This window comes from Helobdella robusta, assembly GCF_000326865.2.
Source record: "Helobdella robusta unplaced genomic scaffold HELROscaffold_29, whole genome shotgun sequence".
Lineage (NCBI taxonomy): Eukaryota > Metazoa > Annelida > Clitellata > Rhynchobdellida > Glossiphoniidae > Helobdella > Helobdella robusta.
Genome location: NW_008704475.1, coordinates 1,657,306 through 1,669,244, shown reverse-complemented (window position 1 = coordinate 1,669,244; position 11,939 = coordinate 1,657,306). Strand labels below are relative to the sequence as shown.

The following is an 11,939-nucleotide window of genomic DNA, read 5'->3' as shown; positions in this document are numbered from 1 at the left end:
TATCGTTTTAACAGCCACGTCTGAGCAGAATGCAGCACAGATGTTTGAAGATTGGAACACCAAACTTGCCGATCATGGATTCAAAATTAACATCAGCAAAACCAAAGCAATGAACACTGGTGAACCCATCCAATCCACAGCTATTGGACAATGGCCCTGTTCAGTTTGTAAAGCTGGTGTAGGTAACAATTCAATCAAGTGTCCACAGTGTAACCAGTGGTGTCACAAACGTTGTTCAAAAATAATTGGTACTTTATGTAAAGTGTCTAATTTTGTTTGTCCTGCTTGCATCAATCCACAAAAACATTCGAAATAGCAATGTTTTTTAAGCCATTATGATAGAGAAAGTCGCATCGTTTCAATATCTAGGGGATGTTCTTGGTTGTACTGGATCAACTGAAGCTGCCGTTCGAGCACGCATACTTGCAGTCTGGAATAAATGGCGTCTTCTTGCCTCTATATTGATGCGGCGTGACATCCCACTACCACAGCGATCAAGACTTTATAAATCTGTGATACGTCCGGTGATATTATAAGGTGCAGAAACATGGCCAATGACAACCAAACTGGAACAACAACTTCAACGAACCGATATGAAATGCTCCGATGGATGCAACGAATTAATCTGAAGGTCCACATCAAATCTACCAAAATCCTGCGTCGTGCTGGTTTAGATGATATAAAGGACGAATGTCGGCAATACCATCTGCGGTGGTTTGGTCATGTCAAACGAAGTGGAAACAGTGTCATAACTTCTCTTGCAGATGTTGAAGTACCTGGCACACGTCTCAAAGGCTGTCCAAAGAAGTCCTGGTCGCAAACAATCGAGCAAGACATGAAATATCTAAATTTAAATGAAATAGATACAACTGATCGCCTAATTTGGCGCAAAAAGTTGATGGCAAAGAAAACAACGTCCTACCTCGGGGGAACTGGGTCTCTGGACGCTAAACGAAGTTAGATTATTAGATAGATTAGTTAGTTGAATTTAGCAACGCGCCCCCTGTAAACTACCGGTCATCATTATGTATGATTCTATGGCAACCGACTTGTTTCATTTTTATTCAAAAACTTCAGATTGGTTTAAATAAATTAAAACTCAAGTAAAATTAAAAGTTTTGATCTGTAATCTAAAAAATATTAAGGTAAGGATACAAATTTATTAATAATTTGTAAACCTTTATACAAACTGCTTTTCACAGAATCATTTAATCTTATCTTAATGAATCTGTATAGTATACAATACAATACAATTTTATATTGATAATTGTTTATATATATTATATTATATAATTATTACAATATATTGTCACGATGGTTCGTGAGGTTTCCTGCGACGGTGAAGCGTATTTAACAAGCGGAGTTGATTATTTCAAATCTGCTGAAGCTGAACATTTTTTGATGAACTATTAATTTTTTGTTCAAAAAATAATTTTTTTGAAATTACATTACGTTGTTGATTAGATTATTTTTTTTAATTAATATAAATTAAATTGAAAATTAGCTTTAAAATATAACAAAAATTTATTTATATGTGCATTTCAAAGAGTTGATAATTAGATAATTTCATCCTCTATAAATTTATAAAAGGATATAAAACAATGCTACTGAACCTTTGTGCACACCTCTAAAAATAACAATGAAAGCATCACTCAACGATCTTCATATTATAGACGTAATCAGAACGAACATTTTTAAAAATTTATTTTTATGTGCTTTACAAGAATACTTATACGTTTGATTAGCTAATTTTATCTTCTATAAAACGGTATAAAACAACGCTATTGCTGTTTTGTGCATATACCTCTAAAAAATATACCTCTAAAAAATTTCATTCCCTTTTTAAAAGTGGAGCCATGAAACCATGTCCATGTTTTCTGCCATGCACGAAAACCTTCATTTGCAAAATTTCGAGTCAAATTGAAATCAAGTCTTGAAATCAATCAAAAATTTATCTCTCCTCTTTTCATATCTTTTCGAGACCGGAGCGGGTTGAAACCATGCCTACATTTTCCGTTGTACCTAAAATCGTTTATATATAAAATTTCAAGTCAATTAGTTAATCTGTTTTTGAGTTTATAAAAGTTAAACAAACATACAAACATTTATTCATACATATACAATTACACCTATCCCCCGATTTACACGGCACTTGTTTTACACGTTTTCGCTTTTACACGGTTTTCCAAATAAGTTTTTTTTTGTTTTCATCGCACTCTACTAAATGCTACTGTGATTGAACACGTGCGCTGTGTACACATCTCAGGGGTACCCCGAGCTTATATGCTTACTTGATATGCTTTATTATAACTATTTTTTTTTGATAACTATTTATGAACTTGAAGAAATGAATGTAAGCATTCCTTTATATATTTCTGTATTTATGAACGAACAGTACAATATGGTCGGCTTTAAATGTATGCTGCTTTTTTCTTTTGTTTTTTATTCAAAAACTATTGTTATATTTATAGTATTTTATTATAATTTTAATCGATTACCTTATGTGTAAAACTTTCTCATTTTATATTACCATTTATATTTATTTTATATTTTCATTTTATCTATATATTGTCAGCAATATTTTTCTTTGTTACTTTATTTTAATTCTACTAAATGCAACCAATACTTTCTATATTCATAATTTTATTTTTATTAAAACGAATTAAATTAAATGTTTTTGCCCATTCGGTATTTATAATATTCTTAAAAAGTAATTAAACACGACGCAACTGTTGCAATTTATTGAGATTTATATATTTATTTATTGAGATTTGGTAAATTAAAGACCCCAACAAACAGATTCTGGCTACGCCAACGTGTGCTAATAAAATGTTAGGGAAAAAATGATAATAAAATAAATGGCGTTGTCGGGAAGGTGATGGGCTGAAACGCTTATTGACAAGTTATTCCTTTGATACACAAACACACGCGCAACTACGAATAACATTCGTGAAGTCCTTGTGTCACTTGTTAAATATCACCACATTTCAACTACTACAACGTGTTAAAGATCGGGTTTTGTGTAGGTCGATAATCTTGAAAGGATAAGGCACGAGAAAAAAGAAAAATTTCAATTTGTAGGCTCTGATGATGACAATTGTTGTCCGCTGCACTATGACAAATCTCAATAAATACAAATTGAAACAGTTGCGTCGTGTTGAATTACTTTTTAAGAAGATTATAAATACCAAATGGTCAAAAACATTTAACCTAATTTTTTTTTTTTTTAATGAAAACCTCGTTTCGAAATTTTATTTTCATAGTTTCATACCTTGCATGTTGTTATTTTCTCTGCGTTTGACAGAGTAGGATTTACAGTATTAAAAAAAGAATATCATTATTTAGTATTTAACAAATACGCATTTACAGGGAGAAATATAAATTTTCAAATTAACGCAAGAGATATATAAATTTTTAATGCATTCAAATAAGCAAAACCAAATTTAAAATTTTTGAACAGGTTTCACTTAATTGTTTCGAATTTCAGCACTTATTTACAGTTGGAGTCAATTCAATGTCTTATTTTCAGGTTAAATATTTTTCTACACATAAAAATGTTTTTTACGAATGTTTCACTCTCACACACACACACACCACACACACACGCACGCACACACACATATGTATATATAAATAGATCGTTCTAATCACCCTCGCCACTTTGTTGTATATATATATACACGTATATATAATTATTTATCTAAAATTTTTTATTAGAATTTCTTGTTCTTTTTTGAATTTATTGGTATATGTTTTTAATAATATTAAAACTATATTAATACTAATCAATAAATTAATTAATAATGCGCTGACGATGACGGTTTAACGAAGAAATCAATCTATCTGCAATAATTTTGATAAAATGTTTGATAAAAATTTTAAATAGACACAATTTTGTTGATAAAAATTTACTAAGACAAATTCGAATATAAGTTGATAAACACTAATAAATCGGTGGAATTTATTACATATTGTCAAGAATTCGGTCTTCTATATATATATATATATATATATATATTTATATATTGACAAGAATTCGGTCTTCTATCATATATATATATATATATATATAACAATATAAATAAATATATATATATATATATATATTTATATTGTTACAGAACAACAAAAAAGGTTTCTAATTATTATTAAACGAAACTTGTAATTACGAAATTTAATAAAAAGAATAACAAAAAAAATCGCTTCGCTAAACAAGCTGTCTATTACAAAAGTTTTCTTGGCCACGATTTCGTCCTCTTTTCTATTTTTAGGGATGTAACAAAGCCCCCTTCTTAAGCCTGTACGTCCAGGACAGACTCATTCCCATAGGGGCACTATGTTGTTATGCAGTATGAGCTGCAAGCAATAAACTTGTTAAAATGGCAAACATGAAGTGCACGAGCGAGCACAGGATTGTCGACTGAGGTTCTTTTCATGTGATAGGTTTGATAGGTGAAACATTTTTAGAAATTTAAATCCTACTGGCAGTGATTTTAATCTATGGGTAAGCAATCATTAACAGCTTTATTAGACATTGATAACCTACTGGAGCCTCCTTGCATAATTCTAATAAATGCGAGACGCCATTGCTTTTCTTGCTTAGTAGAGCGTATATTGGGAGAGATACGATAAAGCAATTCCAGTTTTAAATTCTATGTAATAATCTATATATATTATGTATACTTTTATTAATTTCTTTTATTTGGTCTATGGTTATTATGATAGTATTTTTTTGTTTGTAACTGACATCTATTTACACTTTATTTTTAATTATTTGTACTTATTGTTGGCGCATTCGAAATTTTTTTAAAGCGGTTTATAAATTTTTCAAATAATAATAATAATACAAGCATAATGTATACCAATTTTAATCATACTCCCTTAAGGATCGCTGAAGCTGTCTTCATTTACATCAAACAAATCTAGATAAATACGCTAATGAAAATGTTTACATCTTTACCAACAAGAAAATGAATGATAAAATAAGACACCAACAATCAAGAAACCAACGAACACACACATCTCTTTGTCATTTCACTATATAAATATTTCTGCACTGAAGATGATCAACGCAATCGAAATAGGTTCTATCTGCAAATATGAATTTAAATAATAACTTTTTAAATTTTAATAAGCACTTTTCAATACTTTCCGATTCAATTTCTAATGTTTTACATCCGAATCAAAAAACTCCGCTAAAGCAAAAATTTCCGACTCCTATTTCCTGCTCATAGTGTAGTGCCAATTATTCGCTTGCTTACTACGACTGTTAAGTTAGTTAGTTTAAGTTAGGTTTTTCTCCATTATGACAATTAAATTTTTTTTTCTGTTTTGTTTTTTTTCAATTTATATTATTTAGGAATGTGCTTCCAAACAAGAGGAATTCAGGAAATATCTAGAAGAGAATGGAGTGGTTGACACGTTAACAAAAAGTAATTACATTTTTTTATAATTAATTCCACACCACTCACAACCAATGATATTTTACTTGCATTGATTCCATCTAATTTAATATCACCATTTTCACAATTACCAAAAGCAACTATCTCGTGAACTTCTTATGAACCTTTTTTTTCGTTTTTTTTCGTTTTGAAAGCTCATTTCGTTTCGTTGTTTTCTATTTTCTAAATTCAACCTTGGCTAATTGTCCAACATCGGCTAATTTTTAAAACTCCTGTAACTTGATCAGTCTTTTTTTCACAAGAAACAATTATTTGTTTAACGCAAAACATTTCTTTCAACGCAACGTCCTACCTCGAGAGAACTGGGTCTCTGGACGCTAAACGATGATTGATTGATTTCTTGCAACGCAACAAAGAAGTTTTAGAACTAGAAATAGTTTCATTAATTAATTTACAGAATATGAAAATGCAAGTGAAATGCTTCAGCGAATACCGGGAATGACATTTAAAACCACGAAAAGATTTGAACATATACTTCTAAGCGAAAAACAAATTTAGCGAATATTATTGATAATCAACACATTTCTATAATATTTAAGAATCAGGTCGCTAAATAGAAAAAAGTGCTGGAGCAGATAAGAGATGGTAGATAAATAATAATTGCAAACAAGTACTGATCGAGCAAAACAAAATAAGAAAAGCATATCTGATAAAACAAATGAAAGGAAAACAAACGATCGAACGAACACGTCGCAGAGTATCAAAATCAAAGGTGGAAATATCTTTAGTGAAACCAAATAGGTGAAAGATAGGTGTACAAAATATATTAAAAAATTATTTACAATTAAAAACAAGTACACCAAAGAAATGCTTGAAGCTCTGATGAAAAAGCCAACGAAAAATAAACTGATCTAACGTTAGAAAAATGAAAATAGTAATGGTAATGATGAAATTTCAATTTAATTTATAATATTAAGAGGACTCACTTCAGGAAACTTGGCTAAAGAGCAAATGATCAGAAGTTGTGCAAACCAATCCTTGTTACGTTACCAAAAAATGCACGCAAAAAATTGTGACAATAATCACCGATAGATAGTACTAATATGCAAAATTATACTGACTATCTTAATGTAATAACTGGAAACAAATTAAGAACCTTTCAGAAAAGAAAAAATAGAATCAAGCAAATTCAAATTTAAGATTGATGGAAAGATGAAAATAGTAGCTTAGCGGACAAGCAATTGACTATTTAAATAAATTAAAAAAAATGCATTTGACTTAGTTCTTGCATCTGGCATGAACGATTGCAGCGACTTTATAAAGTATTAAAAGGACTATGAAAATTGAAAATGATTGAGAATTGGCGTAGAACTCGAAGATAGGACTAAAGCAGAAATTACTTATTATCCAATGGTTTATGAAAAAATAAAAACAACAGTAATGGGTGGAATTGATATGAGAGAATTGATATGAGAGAAAGAGGAGAGAGTTTTAAATTGTCAAACGTGTTAATTCCAGTAATGCACTCATAGTTGCCGTGGTTTATAAAGACAAGTGTGTACACTGTACATGTACAAGCCACTGATTCTAATGAGCTAGCGTGCCTATTTGGCAGTTTGTTTCAATCAAAACTATAATTGATTTTCTAACTTCATTTTTTGAAACTTCCTGTAGTTTATTTCTTCGCAACAGGCTTGGTTTGTGCAGTTATACAGGGAGTAGGTATGTTATCCAGGCGGCCAGCGCGTGCAATAATTCCGGTCTGTGTTATTTCTGATTTGTTTTAATTCGGCTGGAATTGAACGGTCTGTACATACAAGTAAGAAGTAATGTAAAAGGATGTAAAAAGTTTCCCCAAAATTTATTCCATGCCATCATAAAAAACAACGGCCTTTAGTCCCCAGCAGGCCTAAGTGGTCAAGGAATGCTAAGAATCCCTGAGAAGTATGCAATAGCGGAGGGATGTTGCAGAAAAATTCAGAATGGCCCCTCTATGGTACTTAGACTTGGAACGCTCAATGTTGGATCACTGACTGGCCGCAGCATGGAAATCGCAGAAATGCTCGAGCGTAGAAAGATTGACAACGTACATGGCGGTTTTGGTTATGAAGAACGGAATGAAGATGGCAACAGCATCCTTGAGTTTGCTGAAAGTCACGGGTTTTGTTTACTGAACTTTAGTAAGAGGTTGGAACATCTCATAACATACATAAGTGGACCATCAACGACGCAAATTGAATTCTTCGCTGTCAAGCAACAACACCGACTCCTTGTAGCAGACCTGGTTGTAGAACTGTCACAACATAACAAATGCCCCGGAGAATCAAAACGTGGAAGCTGAAAAGCAATATTCATCAAGAAAAATTTCAACAGATTGTCGCCACACAGTTAGACCACCAATCGCAATCCAGTACAGATTGGAGTACATACAAAACCGTTTTCATAAACGCTGCAACTACAGTTTGTGGGAAAACTGGTACAAAACACCAGCATGAACGGGACATGTTGTAATGGAATGACAGTGTACAAAATGCAATAGCTGAAAAGAAAGCTGCATACAAGCAATGGCAAAAATCAATGTCTGTTGATGACCACAAAATTTTCCGTGAGAAGAACAACTATGCAAAACGTCAAGTCGCGTTGGCTCGGATAGATCAGTGCGGAGAGTGGCTCACTAAAAGCAAAGGTGAACAAAATGAAATCTTTGTATCGTATAGCAAAACAAGCAAAGCGTACGAAAAAAGACATAGTTGGTGCCTCATTTATCAAAAACGATGCAATGGGAAAAATGGGATGATTCTTGAACAAGATGAGATCAAGCTACAGTGGAAAGAATATTTCAACAGTCTGTTAAATGAAACAAATCCCATCAATGTCAACATTGACACTCCACTCATCGTAGGTCAGACATCACTGTAGAGGAGCTTACACCAAGGCTCGATTCTCAGTCCACTGTTATTTATAACTGTGATGGAAGAAATCACAAAGCCTATACGCGCTGGTGACATTTGGAATCTAATATATGCTGATGATATTGTTTTAACAGTCACGTCTAAGCAGAATGCAGCACAAATGTTTGAAGATTGGAACACCAGACTGGCCGATCATGGATTCAAAGTCAACATCAGCAAAACCCATCCAATCCACAGCTACTGGACGATGGCCCTGTTCAGTTTGTAAAGCTGGTGTAGGTAACAATTCAATCAAGTGTCAGCAGTGGTGTCACAAACATTGTTCAAAAATAATTGGTAATTTATATAAAGTGTCCAATTTTGTTTGTCCTGCTTGCATCAATGTTTTTGAAGCCATTAAGATAGAGAAAGTCCTCTATATTGATGCGGCGTGATATCCCACTACCACTACGATCAAGACTTTATAAATCTGTGATGTTATATGGTGCAGAAACATGGCCAATGACAACCAAACTGGAATAACAACTTCACCGAACCGATATGAAAATGCTCCGATGGATGCAACGAATTAGTCTGGAGTACATCAAATCAACCGAAATCCTGCTTCACTCTGGTTTAGATGATATAAAGGACGAATGCCGGCAACACCGTCTGAGGTGGTTTGGTTACGTCAAACGAGATGGAAACAGTGCCATAACTTTTCTTGCAGATGTTGAAGTACCTGGCACACATCCCAAAAGCCGTCCAAAGAAGTCCTGGTCGCAAACATTCGAGCAAGACATGAAAGTTCTAAATTTAAATGAAATGGATACAACTGATCGCCTAATTTGGCGCAAAAAAAAATGATGACAAAGGAAACTACCTCGGAGAACTGGGTCTCTGGACGCTAAACGAAGATTGATTGATTGCTAAGATGTTACTAAGCTGTTGGCTGCACAACAAAATTTATTTCATTTCATATAATTTTACTATAACTAATATGGTATTATTATAACCGCTGCAATGGTCAAATGGTGCTATATTGTTTTCTTGATTATTTGTTACTTTTGCCATATTTGTAATCTTTTGATTGTAAAAATTTACCGTAGAGGCTATAATAAGATCCTGCGAAGACAAGTTTACAGGAAAGGTTTGATGCGAAGTTGTTATTGTGATTTGTGTAGTTACTTTGATTAGTTACGTGTTTCTATTATCGTTGGCATTCAAATAAACGTTCCACAAAGTTCGCGTTTGTAGCAGTTGTGTTCATCTATCGGAAATCCTGAACCTACAAAATAACGAACACTTGATGATCGTTGAAAGCTACAACACTGGTGTTGGAAATAAAGAGATCTTTCAGGTTATAACATGGGTGTTGATAATTACGAGCGTTAAAGGTTACAACAATGTAACAAAACATATACCAAATAATATCATATAACATAAATCCTTTCTATCTGACTTTTCATTAAAAATGTGCAGTTTGTTCCGTGTCAGAGTAAAACGGCAAGTCGACACATAAAACCAATAAAATAATCATTCACTAAACAGAATACAAAGCTGTCTAGAAAATTGAATATGTCTGTTTCGTGTGTGTAGACAAAAACCGCGTTCAGACAAATCCGCGTTTATTTGCCTGCGCATGCAAGCCTTAGCAAAACGGGAGCGTGCGTAGTAGGGTGATTACAACGATATAGGTGAAATTTTTTTAGTTATTAATTTAACACCTCCTTCAGTTATATTCACTGAACCATATAGTTTATTGTTTGGATCATTTAAAGCCACGAATTCATTTACAATTTTTTAACTTATAACTAATTTTTGTAGATTTTCATAATTTGGGATTAATAAGCAAAGTTTCATGTCAATATTGAATATCTTAAAAAATTAATTATGGCAAAATAAAATGATGGTCTTTGTAATATTTCAGATATTTAATTTAATTGATGGTTTTATTTCGCAGTGGTCATCAATTTTTTAATTTTCGTTATCTAGAAATACCCCATCTTGAATTCTGTGCTCAAGTTTGGAGCCCAGATATGTAAAAAGACAAAGACATTTTGGAGAAAGTACAGCGGAGAGCAAATGACTTACAAATCTTGAATACAAAGATATATTGAAAAAATGTGGATTGACAACACTGGAAACAAGAAGATGCAGAGGAGATCTGATACAGGCATACAAATTGATTACCAAGAATGAAAAACACGGTTTACCAGATTTTTTCAACTGGAGAATAGTATAGGATTACGAGGCCACAGATACCAGATCTCCAAAAAATAGAAAGTGCCGTCAAGCAAAGATTCTTCAGCAGCAGAGTGGTAAACAAGTGGAATGATCTGAGTGATGAGACGGTCTCCGCGGAATCAATCAACAGTTTCAAGATCAAGCTCGGAAAGTTAGGATATTAGGACACTTATCTCGCAGTGATTCTCACATAGACTCTAATCTACCGAACCACTTTAAACCCTGTTATATGTTTGATTGTTATTTCCCTTTTTATGCAATAAATTAAGGAGTTGTCAAAAAATAAGAAAGCTTGAGGATCATTATAAATGGTTGATGATTGTTGAAAATAAACTGAAATATGTTTATAAATTTTCTTGTAATTTACTAAATATTTTTTCAACTGTAAATATTGATTTTGTATGTGCAAATGCTGGTATTGGGACGCCAAACTTTACACTAAATATTTTTGATAAATAAGCAAATATCGTTAAACCATTTTTTCTAATTCTATCAAACTAAATTGTTTGCTGGAGAGGTAACTTTTTAATCAATATGCTACCTCCGTCATATCTACCTTGCTTGAAGCAGAGCATCAGAAGCTGCAAAAACGATGTACCTTGAAGGGAAGCATCCAACACTAATAAGCAGTATCAACTCCTTGTAGTCAGTTATTCAATGCTAAATTGTTAGATGCATGTAACCAATTTTAAGAATTTGTATTTCTGTCTGAACATGCCTTAGTGCAGTGATCCACATCTGATATCGCTCTAAATGTCAAATAAGTCTGTAGTGTATCGAATGATAAATGACAACCGCAGACTTATTAACCTATGAAAATATTGTACATTTTAGATAGTTTTTAATAATGATTGAAGTAAAACATGTTAACTAAACGTTTTAATTAAATGAAGTTAATAAATTGTGAAAACAACGATTTCAAAAATATATAAATTTAAGTTCAAGACGCAAAGTCATTTTAATAAATACTCATGGCTTTCAAAGTATGCCGGTTCCAACAATTGTACATTGTGCGTTTGTTAGCCACTAAAAAGCGCTTTCAAACAAAGAAATAACGCTTTTTAAGTTTCAGTTCAAAAATATTTATATAATTAATATAACTACTTTTAATACATTCGTTCTACATTTTCACAAATGCAGTACTTGTCTGTCTGTACGAGGAACCAGACAAGCCGAAAGACGCTATTGGGTTGTTTGTTTTTTAGCGCAATGATGTATCGAACATAATTTTCTAAAAATATATTTAAGGTTTATCAAGCAACACATCGGCATAACAGGACCTGACACTGCTGACATCAAAGCGCTTCAACTTGAAATAAGTGAATTAAGAAACAAGGTTGAGGAATTAATTGAGGAAAATTGTTCATTAAAATCCAAGGTAACTTGTTAATTACTATTA

The 11,939-nt window shown here is 32.5% G+C and overlaps 1 protein-coding gene across 1 annotated transcript; it reads left to right on the top strand.

Moving 5' to 3' along the window:
- Positions 1-5,368: 5,368 nt before the first annotated feature.
- Positions 5,369-11,930, top strand: HELRODRAFT_81117 (hypothetical protein; the record flags this gene model as incomplete). The annotated part of the gene is made up of 3 exons (XM_009020858.1): positions 5,369-5,432; positions 11,681-11,729; positions 11,789-11,930. Coding segments are annotated over 3 exons (255 nt in total), but the record flags the coding sequence as incomplete, so codon positions are not given.
- Between the last annotated feature and the right edge of the window lie 9 nt (positions 11,931-11,939).